The sequence below is a fragment of the Podarcis bocagei genome, assembly GCF_964188305.1.
Source record: "Podarcis bocagei genome assembly, chromosome: 13".
Taxonomy (NCBI): domain Eukaryota; kingdom Metazoa; phylum Chordata; class Lepidosauria; order Squamata; family Lacertidae; genus Podarcis; species Podarcis bocagei.
In genome coordinates, this window is record NC_138138.1 from 39,988,345 (window position 1) to 40,004,065 (window position 15,721).

Below are 15,721 nucleotides of genomic sequence, written 5' to 3' on the forward strand. Positions count from 1 at the left end.
AGCCACCGCTGCACAATTTCTGTTCTCATCCTGAGGTAAAGTTATTAACCCGAGGTACTATTTCTGGGTTAGCAGAGTCTGTAACCTGAAGCGTCTGTAACCAGAGGTACCACCGTAATTAGTTTCACCCCAAGAGTTGTCCTGCTGCTGCTAGCCCTTCAAGCATCTTCCTCTCACACACACACACTTACCCCAAACTGGCCCAATTCTAAATTAGAGACCAGCCTATATAGGCAGGAAAGTTGTAATGGTGATTTATTTCAGAGGTGTCAAAACACCACTTCCTTTAAGGAAGTAGGAACATGTTCCTCTGGCAGTGATGCATCAGTCACTGGACTGACCAAACCAGACAGTCCTCCTAGGCGACCCGTTCCGGGTCAGGAAGAGTCAAGTGAGAACATTTTGGGGCGGACTTCACCAAGAGTTTTAACGGCATCCTCAGGTGAAGTTAACTGAAATGCAGCCAGTAGCAAGAGGTCAAGGGATTCCTCACTGCAGGACTTTACAGTCAATGTGGCCCCTTCCAGGCTGGTTTCTTATTCTACACAATGATAAAGCAAACTGTCAGTGACAACAGCAACAGAGTGAAATAAATGTTTTCTCCAAGAATGACACTGAGCTGCTGTTTAGAGGAGGAAGATGAAATTAATTTCAAGCAGCCTGAGGTGACATAAGCTTAAGTGGAAAGGTCTGAACCCCAATATAACTAGTTCAACGACTTGAAAGTAGAAACCCTGAAAGGGGGGGGGCAGCGAAAAGGGACAAGGAAATATAGATTATTCCTGAGCCCCCCAGAAAGCCTGGCCCATCAGTTCTCTCACAACTTGAACACTCTCCCTTTTCTCCATGAAATAAGCTGGCGGCGAAATTAATCTTATCTCAACCATAGTTAAATATTTATTAGGCTTCTCCTGCCAGAAAGGTGGCACAAGATACAGACCGGAAGGGAGATCCGTCTCTTTCCAAAAACTGCAGCCGATATAAAATGTTGCCTGTGTCTTTGCATTTAAAGGGCAGGGTTGTTTTTTAAATGTAAGTTGCATTGGGGGAAGGAGAGAGGGAGAGCGCTGATAGATCAGTGTAGACACGAAGGAGGAAATTAACCCCTTAATCCTCTTTGCTGCTATCCTGAGGGAAATCCCCTTTTGGGAGTTAGTTTTTGCACTGAGAGGAATTCCTAACTGACTGCCAACCTGTAAAAAGAAAAAAAAAAAAAGCATTTCATTCCACATCTAAGAAAGGCCCTTATTTATTTAATTTTAGGAATGAGATCTGCTGCCATGGTGGGAGGGAAGGGCTCTAGCAATCTCTTCTTGAAGTAAAGGAGAAAGGAATGAGGTCAAGTGGCTCAAAGCAGGAAGGACCAGAGCACCTTCCTGACTTTCGGCTGCCAAGAAAATTGCTCTTTGCCCCAAGGGAGTGGCAGTCTTTAAAATGTGCAGGTTGGCATTAAGAGGGGAGGGGACAGGAGCATGATGTGTGTGTGTGCGTGCCGCTATATATGCATATGTACAGTCATTCAAGCGGGTGAACAGGTGCAAGATTAGTGAGGTCCTGACAGGCAAAGAGGAGGAGTAAGTTTCTGTCTTTTCCACACCTCATTTTTTCTTCTTCCTCCTCCAGTGCCTCAAAAAATCACATCAACCTGCTTATCCAGCCACTCCCGGCCAGGATAGTCCTGCTCTCAACACTTGTCACACATTGCATTTGATCTGGGATCTTCTTGAGTTCAGGGATCCCAACCCACCTGATTTCACTCCATTTCCAGAGGACCTGAAGGACTCCCTCCTCCCTCCGCTCTGCTCCTAATCCATGAGCATCATTCCCTTTCCAGAGACTTCAGCGGGCCCCGGCTGAGCCTGACGTCTCTCTCCCGCCTTCACCCACCAAGCCAAGGACTTTTAGCTTCTTTCCACCACTGCCATGGGATTCCATCTACTCCTCTTTGGGCTGCCTGCCCTTGGGATCTATGCCCTGACATCCCACTGCCTGAGAAAGAAGCCGCATCTGCTCCACAAGCCACACAGATTTCCTGTTCGATGCCGGCACGTCTCCCACCGGGGCGGTGAGTTCTGCAAGGATGTTCGCTTGGGGGGGAGGCATTGACAGAGGTCTGGGAGGGGAGGGGTGGCGTGCTGCAGCAAGCCAGGGCTGAGAGAGAGAAGCCGTAATTCCTAGCAGCTAGCCCTCCCACTCTCCCCGTTCTGACAGGTGCAGATGTCTTTGTTTCTGCTCCAGTTCTCTAGACCTGCAATGCCGCATTCCTAGATCACAAAAAGAACAGGCCCTTGGTGTCCCTGGAAGGGGACTGGGGTAATGCCATGCCGGCCCTTAGGAAGCTGAGTGCCTGCCTTCTGTCAACATCTCCGTTTTCTTCCCAGGTGCTGGAGAAGAGATTGAGAACACTTTAGGAGCCTTTAGCCAGTGAGTGTTGCCCCCCCCTTAAACCCCATCCTGCCTTGCACTGATGTTGCTGCTACAGCCATCCAGCCTCCCATGCTGATCTTTCTCTCCGCCCTTCCAGCGCACTGACCCAGAGGACAAACCTCTTGGAGATTGACTGCCACATGACAAGAGATGGGGTTGTGGTTGTGTCCCATGATGACAACCTGGAACGCCAGACAGGGCATAACATCAAGATCAGCGAGACGGACTATAAGGTTTGCGACGTACCCTGCCCCTATTCATTACTATTTGTGATATTTATTAGAGTTGCGTCCCTCTTTCTGTCTGCAGTAGAACACAAGGCAGCACCTGTCTTTGGAACTCCCTGCCTCTTGAGAACTAGAAGGGGCCCATACTATATTGTTTTGGATGCCCACCGAAAACTTTATTTCATCAAGCCTATCCATCCAGAGAACTTCACCTGACCCATATTCATTTTTCTAAAAAATCTGATCGTGTCTGTGTTTTTATAATTATTTTATGTGTATTTGCTTATTAATATCGTGGATTTTAGCTATGGTTTATCTACAATTTTATTATGTGCCCCACAGAGAGCTCTTTGATTAAGCAGTTTGTACATAATTCTAAACGAAGGAAGGAAGGACGATGAGGTAGTGAATGTGGAGTTCCCAGGTGGTCTCCCCTCCAGCCACTGACCAGACCCTCTGGCAAGGTGGCTGAATAATTTATATATATATTTAATTTTTTAATTAAATTTTCTGTAAATTTAAAGTCTTCCTTCATACATCCTTAAGATATCAGTGACTTCCCTTCTTCTCTTCCCATGGTTCATTTTACATATCATCAACCATATTTTACAAAAACTAAACCATTCAGTATTTCATTATTACATCCATTAAAACTTATTGAAGTTATCTTAATGCTGCCAGCGCTTTCAGCTGTACACAGTTATTTCCCATATATTCAATAAATGTTTTCCAATCTTCTTGTTCTCTTACTCTATAAGTTAAGTTTGCAAGCTGAGCATATTCTGTCAACTTAAGTTGTCATTCTTCTTTGGTTGGGACCTCGCTCGCTTTCCCTTTTTTTTGGCTAACAAAACACAGGCTGCAGTAGTGGCATACATAAATAACCTTTTGGGACACCTGGGAATTTTAGTCTGAATTACCCCCAACAGAGAAGATTCCGGTTTTTTGAGGAAAGTACTTTTAAACATCCCCCCGCAATTCATTATGGGTCATTTCCCAATACTCTTTTACCCTTTTACAAGTCCCCTGCAGGTGACTGAATCATGTGCCTAGAGGCCATTTGCTGGAGGACAATGGCTCTAAACCTAGGACCTGCCCCCATCCCAAAGACCCCAGGGGTCCTTGCCCCAAGCTATGTTCTAAGCCCCCCAATCCCACATCTCCCCAAGAAAACCTGGGTGTCCTCCTGGCTCCTTAGTCCTTACCCTAATTGTGTCCCATAGGATCTGCCACCCTATAAGGATTCTCTGGAGGTGACCTTTTCCCCAGGTGAGTAGGAGGAGCAGAGCTGCTTTGGTTTGAGGAGTGCTGTGTTTGGGGAGCTCATGTGTGGTGGGGTTGTGCACCAGCAAAGTATGCTCCACCTGCTGCATAAGCCACCCTTTCCAACAGGACGCTACTCCCATGGCAAAGACCACCGGATTCCACGCTTGGAGGAGGTTTTCCAGAAATTCCCTGGAGTACCGGTCAATCTAGAAATCAAAGAGGATAGCGACGAACTCATACGAAAGGTATGGGGGCAACAAGCTACTATCGCTTCTTTACTTTCCAACATCTTCATTCTAGGTCACGATCCAGATTTTTGCTAATCTCCCCTTTCAATATTCAGACCACACCCAATATTCAGACACACAGCTCATCACACCTTATAGTGGGTTATCCTAACCTAGGCAACATCAGTGCTGCTCTCCTATCTCCACATTTTCACTCTCCCACTCATAAAAAGGAGTCTCGTTGCACCTTAAGGACAAATATAAATTTATTGTAGCACAAACCTCTGGGGACTAGGCACTAAGCTTCTTCAGACACATCCTTGGATGAAGTGGGCTCTAGTCCACAAAAACTCACACTACAATAAATTGCTAGCAATTAAGGTGCTACGCAAGGCTCATTTTTTGTTTTTGCTCTAACATGGATACTACCCTCCCTGGGATTTCCCTCCCAGTCATATAACTCAGCCACATTTGTAAGGAAGCTGATCTTTGTAGTCAACTACCAAGTTGAAATTAATTCAAACCTCTGAAGGGCTGGACTGTGTGGAATAGACTGCCCTGGTCCAGATACTTAGCTCACACCAATGACTGGTAACTAGAGAGACCATCTGTGCCTTCCCACAACGATCTTCCATTCAGTTTCCAGGACTTAGGCAACTACAGAAAGTCAGTGCTTTTGAGAAAAACCTGTTAACTGAATCCATGTTGCTCTGCCTTCTTCCTCTTGCGCACAGGTAGCAGATCTTGTCCGAGAATACAATCGCTCCCACATCACCATCTGGGCCGCCTTTGAAGGGAAAGTACTGAAGAAATGCTGCGCAGCTGTATGTTATTGACAGTTTTTCATCCACCTTCACAGCTATTGGGCTCTCGGTAACTGATATGCTGGCACCGTTAAATGAGGCAATGCCTTTGATTGGTCCAGGTTTCTGACTGTAGAACAGTATGCAGGTTTTCAGACTATACAAGACTCTTTCATATAGCAAAAAAATAAAAATAAAAATGAGGCATGCCATAATAAATCAATCAGGGCATGGCTAGGAGACAGCTTCCTGCTTTCTCTGTTTGCTTCTTTGCCTACACTGTTCCAACTTGTTAAGCTGCCAGGTTCCTCTGTCAATGACCTTGGGGGATGTACATCTGTGCAAGGTATCAGGAGCTCCCACAGGGAATTCTGACAACCCTACAACTCATAGGCTTGCTTGGGGGAAGATAAATGTCCAAACCAGTTCAAGTGTGCAGTGCAGATGTATGATACTCACAGATATGTCCCAGATGAGCTGAAGGAATCAGTGGGGGTGATGACAACATGTTCCGTATTTCTTCCTGGCTATCAAGCCTAGAAACCACAAAACCCTCACCTCATTTTCTCCTCTTTACCCGTCCCCCAGAACACAGAGATGCCCTACATCTTCTCCATTAAACGTGGCATCACGATGCTTCTCCTGTACTACATAGGGATCCTGCCGTTTGTGCCGCTGAAAGAAACCTTCCTTGAGTTTCCATTGCCCTCCATTATGAACAGGTGACAGAAGCTGGGAGAGGTGTATGTGTGTGTCTGTGTGAAAAGAATTGTAAAGGTTCAGAGGGACAGTTTTCCTGGTGTAAGGATCAGCAACTGGAAGTCTTTTTCCAAGACTTTTTGTCCATCTGCAAATCTCAGGGCTCCACAAGCCCATTGATACTTCCGTGTGTTTGTGTGTGTGTTGCTATGTCGGCCGCATATGCACCGGCACTCACACCTTAACATCAAGAAAAGAGGGAATGATGGCGAAATGGAATGCCCCCGCTGGAAGGCAGAATATCTCTGAATACCACTCACTGTTGCCTTCATGTCCTGCTTGTGGGATCCTCAGAGGAATTTTGCTGATCCTCTTGGGAAGCAAGATGCCGGACTAGGTGGACCTTCGGTCTGATCCAGTTAGGACTCAACTGGTGTGATTTAGACTATTTGACAGAGCCGGATTATCCACTGGACTCTCAGTAACTGATATGCAGGCACTGATATCCATTGGTTTTTTGGATGTTGGTGGTCATGCACATTCATAACTTCTCTCTCTAAATCTGGGACCAGAAAGAGTGGGAAAGGAAATGATTATTACTGACTCTGGAAGGGAAGTAAGGTCCAACCAAACACAGGGAATGAGGTACCTCTGGAAGAAAAGTCAGGTCCAAGTGAGTTCACACGGGGGGTGAGGTACTGAGGACCAGTTAAAAACATTGTACCAACAGCTTGTTAGGAGCCGCATGTGTGATGAAGTGACATGATTCTAAAAAAACTCAGCACTTAATTAAGCAGCTGAGCTTGCATGATGGGATGCTTCTTCATAAAACAATAGAATCTGAACAACAACAACAACGAAAGCCTAGCATGCCCCTTCTTAAACTTAAAAAGACCCCGGCAAAGTATTCCTGCCTCTGCCAAGCTAGATTTTGCTCTGCACTGGAGGTTTGCCAAAGTCCCATCTGTTTCATATGGCCTTAATATGTCCTGAGAACCTGCAATTACGCACAAATTAAGCAAACGACTTTTGGTGGCCAGAGGTACAAAAAAGAGAGAATATTACCGGTACTTCTTGAAACCTAACTGCTATTTGCCTCTTTCACTGAGTAATAATACTATGCCCAAGCTAGAATAGACATGAGACTTCTCCTCTTATCAAAACATTTTTTATTCCTCTATAACTGTTTTTTGGTTGCACAGTTAATACTGTTATATTCATTAGGATAAAGGAAAGGGAAGTGAAAACTACGTGTGATGTATAATTCTTCCACAATGGTTTGCAAGCTGGGCCGTCCAGATCCCTCCTGCTTTCTGTATCCTATAATTTACTTGTAATTTTGTATATAATGGATAACCTATCGATAAAAACCTAGCCTTTTTTTAACAAATAGAAAGAAACTTAATATATTGGGGAAATGTTTATAGCCTAGCCATTTCCTTAGTATTCCAAGTTTTATTTTGGACTGGAGGAGCATTCAGTCATTTGTGCCCCTGCTTGCAGTCTGAGGTTGTATAGTTCAGGCACAGGTTTACCAAGCAACTGAGAGTGAGACTCAAGTTCAGCTGGACATGACAGGCTTTTCCTGGTACCCTTAGGCCTTCCCCATGTCATATTTATGTGTTATAAGAAGTATAACAAGTGAGTTAAGTTAATTTAAATGCCGTGCTCATTGAGAAAAAGTGTGGGTGTGAGTGAGTGAGTGAGTGACTTGGGTTTTACGAAACTGTGTTGGAGCTGATAGCTTAGAAGAGGAATGGCAGGAAATGAGGACTTCTCAGTGATCTGTTAACTCTGCTGCCTTTTTGTTTTCCTTTAATTGCAGGACATATTTTCCAGTAAAAAAGGGCTGGTTTGGAGCACTGGTGGCTAAATTTGCCCACAAGTGAGTGAAAGCAAGCAATACTTTACCTGCTCAGTTCTTAAGAAGCCTGCTCACCACCAAAACTGAGCCACTTCATCACCTGCTGCTTCCCTCTTCTGTATCTCTAATCTAGAGAACTGACTGATGCTCAAAACTATCAGGATAGAGAGGTCCACGTGACCTACCCACCTGATTTCCCCCCCTCTCCACTTTTAGCTGCTGTTCTTTTTTCTTTTTCTTTTTTTAGGTCATAGTGGGTCATGGTTTTGTTAAGGGGGGCATCACAAAAGGTAAAGGGGCAGTTTCTCCTGTTCTCTCTCCCTCCCCCAAACGTTACCACTTGAGCTGCTCCGATATACCCCATCATATTTTCCTTTCTTTTATAGGATGACAATGCGGAGAAAGCTTTTCAAGCATCTGGAAGACAGAGGAATACAGGTATTAACTTGGAGGAATCAGGAATTATAGTCCCTCCTTAGCAGAAACTGCTGAAGGCTGAGCTAGAAGGCTTTAGCCCGGTATTTAAGTATTTTGCAATAGGTGGCAAGGGGAAGAGGGATATTTGACTTCTTAATGTCACTATTAGCTATATTTACATATAGTGCTGGCACTTCACCCAAGAGGCACAGAGTCATATTAATAGCGTATTCTTGTGTGTTCAGGAAAAAGAGCTGCATAGTTCATGTTTATATGTGCAACAACCCTGGGTGGTAGATAGCTGAGAGAGGTGTGCCCAGCACTTTCACCTACCTCCGCAAGTACAGTGGTGCCTCGCAAGACGAAATTAATTCGTTCTGCGAGTTTTTTCATCTTGCGAATTTTTCGTCTTGCGAAGCACGGTCAAGTCGCAACTGCACCTCTTCAAGCGGTTTTAAGAAAAAGGAAACAAACTTGCAAGACATTTTCGTCTTGCGAAGCAAGCCCATAGGGAAATTCGTCTTGCGAAGCAACTCAAAAAACGAAAAAATCTTTCGTCTTGCGAGTTTTTCGTCTTCCGAGGCATTCGTCTTGCGAGGTACCACTGTATCATGGCTTTCACTGTTTTAGGATTTGAGAGTGTGCTTATAAATGGTTGTGTCCCTTTCCTAGGCAGCAAGGGGTGCCTAAATCAGGTTTTTTTTAATGGATTATATCCTCCTCCTAAGCAAGCTATGGTATCTTAAAGACCGAACTTTGGCTGCATTGCATGCCATCTATTTAAATCACATTACTCCCTCCCAAAGAATCCTGGGAACTGTAGTTGGTTAGGACATTAATAGCTCTATGGGGATAAACTACAGTTCCTTCTTTTAGGGAAGTCATGTCTTTTAAATGCATGCATGGTGCAAATATGCAGTCTCTCTCTCTCTCTCTCTCTCTCTGTGTGTGTGTGTGTGTGTGTGTTGTGCTTTACTGCAACAGATTAATTCAGCTCTCCTCCTCCTCTGTAGTTGCAACTACAGCCTTGTGAAAGTACCGTAGCTCATTACTCCCACATTTCCGGTAGGGAGCCGAGATGTAGAAACAGTAGCATATTTAAGACACATGTTGCCAGATTTGTGTCATGTGTACTTGAAAGCTTAGTGGTGCTTATGGCATGCGACGGAATGCTGCTTTAACAAGTTCATAACCGAGACAAAATCTCAAGCAGGAATTTCCTCCCTCAGAGCTCACACAACCCGCTCTATATTGGTTCTCAGATGCCTGTGGCATCAGTGCAACCATCTTGTGTTTTCCAATCAGTAAAGTCATCCTTATGATTTTTCCTAACCAGGAAGTTTTCTTCTTCTTTCCAGAAAGAGCATCTTGCTGACTGCAAAGCAGTTATTGTGGCTTTTCCTCCACCACCAACATCCTGCTTGCAGGGAAAATGTTGACTGAATTAATAGCTGCATAAATAAGTGATCAGCTAGAACAACTAAGGGCTCCCCTCTCAAACCCGTCATCTCTTTTTTCTTTGTTTCCGTATAGGTTCTTCTTTGGGTCTTGAATGAGGATAAGTATTTTGAGGAAGCCTTTAGCTATGGAGTCTCCGGAGTCATGACCGATTATCCCACCCTCCTCCGGAAGTATCTAGACGCTCACCCGCCCCTTTGCAGTGAATGATCCTCAGTGTGGGAGAATAGCTCCCAAATGGAAAAGGGGGAGAGGTGTGTGAGGTCAGAAGAGAAGAAAAGACATTTTGTTGGGGGTGGGGGTAAAATAAGAAACAAATAAACCTGTTACTAGTAGTGTGTGGTGTTTTCATTGAATGAGCAAGGTATGTGCAGAGTGTCTAGGATTTTATCTGGCCACAGTTGTGCTAAAGCACACTATTTGCTACAGCCCTGTTGCAGAAGCCTGAAAACCTTAATTTGTATATTGCGCTTCTAGTCTTTCTTGATTATAGCAACAAGATCCCAAAAGAAGAAGAAATGTGTGTGTGTGTGTGTGTGTGTGTGTGTGTGTGTGTGTGTGTGTGTGAAGAAATGGGGGAGGGGCCGTTAGCAACCTGGCTGCCGCAAAGATGATGCCTATGCCTGTTATCCTGCTGAAGGAAGGCACAGAAACTTCTCATTGGATCCCTCAGCTTGTGAGTAACATCAATGCCTGCCAAGTCATTGCAGAGGCCAGCCAGACCTCTCGGCCCTCGGGGCATGGACAAGCTCATTGATGATGACAGAGGCAAAGCGATGATGATAATAATAATAATAATATTTTATTTATATCCCGCCCTCCCCAGCTGAAGCCAGGCTCAGAGCGGCTAACAAAAGTAAAATAATACAACATTCTAAAATCATTTCATTCTAAAATCAGTTCAAATCAGATTAACGGCAACCATTGGGCTAGAGTTCTGTGAGAATTGCCAAAGGAGGGGGGTCAGGCTGTGCCTTGGTCAAAGGCCTGGTGGAACAGCTCTGTCTTGCAGGCCCTGCGGAAAGATGTCAAGTCCCGCAGGGCCCTAGTCTCTTGTGACAGAGCGTTCCACCAGATTGAAGCCGCAGCCAAAAAAACCCTGGCTCTGGTTGAGGCCAGCCTAACCTCCCTGTGGCCCGGGACCTCCAAGACGTTTTTGTTTGAAGACCGTAAGGTCCTCCGTGGGACATGCCAGGAGAGGCGGTCCCTTAGGTACGAGGGTCCTAGGCCATATAGGGCTTTAAAGGTTAAAACCATTTCTAATGATGGGGCCACTATCCTGAAGTTTCTCGATGTGGTACACCCTGCTGCACAGACACTTGTGGACACTGCCAAATCATGGGATGCCGAGGTTGGCGATGGCACCACTTCAGTTGCACTTCTAGCTGCTGAATTCCGAAAGCAAATCAAGCCCTATGTGGAAGAAGGGCTGCACCCCCAGATCATCATCGCTGCCTTCCACACTGCAACCCAGCTGGCAGCGAATAAGATCAAGAAGATTGCCGTTAAGATCAAGAAGACCGACCAAGAGGCGCTGCAGAGCCTGCTGAAGAAGTGTGCAAGCACAGCCTTGAGCTCAAAGCCGATTTCCCACCAGAAATAGTTCTTTGCCAAGATGGTGGTGGATGCCATCATGATGCTGGACGAGCTGCTGCAGATCAAAATGATTGGGATCAAGAAGGTGCAGGGAGGAGCCCTTGGTGGATTCCCAACCGGTGGCAGGAGTTGCCTTCAAGAAGACCTTCTCTTATGATGGCTTTGAGAAGTATGAGCCCAAGAAGTATGAGTCCCCCAATATCAATCTGGAGCTCAAGGCGGAGAAGGACAATGCTGAAGTCAGAGTCCACACTGTGCAGGATTACCAGGCCATCGTGGACGCCGAGTGGAACATCTTGTAGGATGGGCTTGATAAGCTCCACAAGTCAGGGGCCAAAGTCATCCTCTCCAAGCTTCCGACTGGTGGCGTGGCTACCCAGTACTTTGCTGACCGGGACATGTTCTGTGCTGGCCGAGTGCCTGAAGAAGATCTCAAGAGGACCATGAGGGCCTGTGGTGGATCTATCCAGACCAGTGTAAATTCCCTGACTGATTATTTCCTCAGGCATTGTGACCTCTTTGAGGAGACAGGTACAACTTCTTCACAGACTGCCCAAAGGCTAAGACCTGCATGATAATCCTGCGTGGAGGATGGAGCAGTTCATGGAGGAGACGGCGCATCCTCTCCATGATGCCATCATGATTGGTAGGAGAGCAATCAATAATGACTCTGTTGTTGCTGGTGCTGGAGCTATAGAGACGGAGAACTCCAAGTACCTCCCAGACTATTCCAGGACCATTCCTGGAAACTCTCAACAACTCTCCCAAACTTCTTCCCCATGGCAAAACACAAACTAGAATTCCACCTACCCACTCCACAAAAACCCTGAATAATATGCCACACAAAGAAGCACAAGTGAACTCAGTCATCTGCAAGAATGTGTAACTATTTTAATGCAGGACTTCAAACTCTTCTCCAATATTGTGTATGGAGAAAGATTTAGGAAAAGCTAGCGAAATGAATGAGATTTCCCCCTATTACTGATGTTGTGAGAGACAAGGCAGGAATTGGATGCTCTGGGCAATAAATAGATGTGTCTGGCAGAGCTCAGGGAGCTTACGCTATTTTCTTTCTTAAGACAAGCTTTCGTTTTCCTCTGTGCTTTTTGGTGTCAGCAGAGGCCGAGCGTAGCTGAGAGGCAAGCCAACATGTTTTCCCAGGTGGGTGTGTTGCTTGTTGCCACCAGTCCCCACCCTCCCTGGGCACATTCCTGGCACTACCAACAAGCAGCAAGTGACAATACAAGTTTCTAGCTGTGGCTTCTGCTTTGCATTTGCTGGTACTGAACTCTTCCCCAGAACTGCTGGTATGTACACAATAAGGAGGTTTGAGGTTGGTTTCCAATCAACACATGTACATAAGCAGCTTGAGTAAGGAACTTAAGTTCGCACATCCTTGTTTCACGCAATGAGCTTTTAAACCATCCCGACTGACACATCTGCCACCAGAAGCACAGGGAGCATTCAGCTATCCAGGCTAAAACTACTTTTTGTGTACAAGCATGATGTCCTCGTGCCAATACACCAGCGAGCCGAGAGAGTCAGTATTTTGCTATATCGGGGAATTTCGGTGTGTGCAATTAAAGTGGATTAAAGGGCTCTGTCACCGTAAAGCAACAAATCCACTTTAAAATAAACACTTTCTGTAGCTATTAAGGTGACAGGGAAATGCACTGACAAGTGTGTCATGAATGAATGGCTTATAAGATGATGTATAAATGCTTGCAAGCAAATAAAGATGAATGCCCTATAAACAGATGATCAGGAGGAGTCCTACACACTATGACTGGAGAGGTTTTCACACCCCAAATTATGGGAATGCATGATGTGTGGGGCTGCCTTTGAAGAATGTTCAGAAGCTGCAATTGGTACAAAAATACAGTGGCTTGATTGCTACCTGGAACCAGGCAAACAGGGCCAGCCCACAGCAAAAAGGTTACTGGCTGATGTTCTATATAGATCACATACAACCCCTGTTTTTAAACAGCTGTATTGGTTGCCAAGTTTATTTCTAGCCCAATCAAATCAGGGCTTGTCCACACTTCCTCTTGCCCTGTGCTCAGAAACCACGGGTCCAAGTGGTTTTGCCTTTGACCTTCCTCCTTCCCCTGCAAAACTTGCTCTTTAGCGATGAATTGGAACAAACAGCAATTCGCAGAAAACCTGACTGCCATTTGCTCCCTGGGAAAGCAACAGGAGAAAATGGAAGTGTGGGTTTAAATACCTAAATGACTTAGGCCCCAAATGTCTGAAAAACTGCCTCCTTTCCTACAGATGCTCTTGGGTGTTAAGATCAGCAGAGGGAGCCCTCTTGGCAGTTTCACCACACTCAGGGGCTCAGGGGTGGGGGTTCGAGAGAGACCATTATCTGTGGCAGCTCCTAGGTTGTGGGGTTCCCTCCCCACAGAGGTACGTCTGAAGACACACCGTTGCCCTGGCCTTTGACATCTGAGATATAAATTTTCAGTAACCAATGAAATGTGATTTGAAGCTTTTTAGTCCAAAAGTGTACAAAAGATGGGCTTCACAGCCCACTTTTTGTTCTTTTGCTAGGTACCACTCTTGCTGCAAACCACTCTTGCTGCCAAGCAGAACTGCCAAGCCTGACTCAGTTATTTTGCTGTGCTTTCTCTTCACTTGGTCCTCTGAGTCCCCACTTGTTGCTTCCAAAGTTATTTTTGGGCACCGTCAATTATTTTAATTGACTTACTTCTTCTTGCATCTATGCCATGTCCATGTGTGTTGGTTCAATCATGGTTAGAATTAATTAGCTAATTCTCTCCAACCAAATAAAGGTGTACATTTTGTTCCCCATCTGCCATAACAGATATGCATTATTTCCTGAGTTATCCCCCATGTTAAAGGTGTATATTTTGATTCACTGTATGTATCTTCAATAAGCACCCTCAGGTTAAGGTCCATGTGATAAATCTGCCAAGACACTCTGTTGCCAATGTCCAAAGAGCCTGATTCACAAGACTCTTAAGAGTGTGTGCATGAGAAACCTGTGTCTAGCTTGCTAACAATAAGCAGCTGGAACCAGGAACCAATTACAACCTCATCTCTGGTCTTCTACTTCCTGCAAGTTCATCCACCCATCCTACATGTCACACGTCCTTGCTCTCTCATGCCCCAACACTCTTATATGATCTTTAAAGTCAGAAAGAGATGTTAAAAACCAATCGCCACAGGCGTGATATAGCATTTAATCCCGCAAAGATTCATAATTAAGGAAAGTTAAATGACTGTGTTAACAACACTTACTAATGCTAAAACAGAATGGACTGAAATCACCTTAGCAAAGGTGGAGTTAGGACTGGTCAGAGCAGACTCAATCCATGCTGAAGTGCCTTCTCCCAGACATGACACAGGAATACGACTGCCTTAATTTCATCTCTAGCCAAAGCCACCATTTCTGCCTCCTGCTCTGAGCTGAGTCAACCTCAGTGCTCGGATTCTATAGTGGTCCAGGGCTGAAGTCAACTTGGCCATTTGAACTGGAAGCCCCAAGTCCTAGTCCCAGACGTTCAGGGCTCAGCTACCACAAGAAAGTGGCAATACAGTTTGCACATGCTCAGAGGCATCCATTACCGGCTTGCATGTTCCAGTGCTGAACCCCAACCTTTTAAAAACAGGTTTCTCTAGCTGAGCCCTAACTCAGTCCTAAAGGCTGGGTTGCCCAACATCTAGCACTATCATTATCCGCTATTACCTTACACATCCCTGCCCTTAATCCACTGGACAATGCTGGTTCTTTAGATACTCCTCCTTTGCCATCCTGAATTCTTCAAGGATGCTTTGTTGCCCTGAGAATTTAATGAGTAAGAAGTGGCCAATGCACACAAACATAAACAGTCCAAGAAAGAGAGAAAGAACAACATAGGCACCCTCTGCTATGAATGGTTGTGGGAAACAAGATTCTGTGGCTGTGCTGATGCCACAGAATTGTTGCCTAATTTCAGAGTCATGGTAGAGAGACTCTTGGGGCTGAAGAAAATCCAATGGTCATCTGTTCCAATCCCTGGGCTCTGATACAGTACAGTGGTACCTTGGGTTACAGACGCTTCAGGTTACAGATGCTTCAGGTTACAGACTCCGCTAACCCAGAAATAGTACCTCGGGTCAAGAACTTTGCTTCAGGATGAGAACAGAAATCGTGCTCTGGTGGCACGGCGGCAGCAGGAGGCCCCATTAGCTAAAGTGGTACCTCAGGTTAAGATCAGTTTCAGGTTAGGAACGGACCTCCGGAACGAATTAACAGTGGCGTAGCGTGGGTTGTCAGCACCCGGGGCAAGGCAAGTAATTTGCGCCTCCTAACCTGTGGATTTGCATCCCCTAACCCGTGGATTTGCGTCCCCTAACCCTAACCCCCAGATGTTGCGCCCGATGCGGCCGGCCCCCCCTGCACCCCCCACGCTATGCCACTGCGAATTAAGTTCTTAACCTGAGGTACCACTGTATCTTCAGCACATCAGTTCCATTATAGATCAAGTCACATAATCCTAACTAGAACATGCCACAAGAAGTAATAAGAAAAGTATAAGACAGCCCATGTAAAGCTGTGTTTCTTATCTAGCCCTTCCTCCAAGGAGCTCAGGATAGGGTGCTTGATTCCCACCTCACAACAACCCTGTGAGGTAGGATTAGGCTGAGAGATAGGGCTTGGGCCCCATGCGTGCTTTATGGCTCAGTAGGATTTGAACATAGGTCTCTCCAACATTAGTCACCACCTCAGAG

General features: G+C 45.6%; 1 protein-coding gene and 1 pseudogene across 2 annotated transcripts; both read left to right on the forward strand.

Moving 5' to 3' along the window:
• Positions 1-1,485: 1,485 nt before the first annotated feature.
• Positions 1,486-9,725, forward strand: GDPD3 (glycerophosphodiester phosphodiesterase domain containing 3). The gene is made up of 10 exons (XM_081168433.1): positions 1,486-2,065; positions 2,382-2,424; positions 2,525-2,660; positions 3,878-3,923; positions 4,047-4,165; positions 4,882-4,971; positions 5,539-5,672; positions 7,475-7,534; positions 7,900-7,951; positions 9,464-9,725. Exons 1-10 carry the CDS (start codon positions 1,924-1,926, stop codon positions 9,596-9,598), a joined length of 957 nt encoding a protein of 318 aa, XP_081024559.1. The 5' UTR covers positions 1,486-1,923; the 3' UTR covers positions 9,599-9,725.
• Positions 9,726-10,128: 403 nt separating this feature from the next.
• Positions 10,129-13,473, forward strand: LOC308570697 (T-complex protein 1 subunit eta pseudogene; annotated as a pseudogene). The gene is made up of 2 exons: positions 10,129-10,156; positions 10,333-13,473. The product of its transcript is annotated as a T-complex protein 1 subunit eta pseudogene (transcript).
• Positions 13,474-15,721: the final 2,248 nt, after the last annotated feature.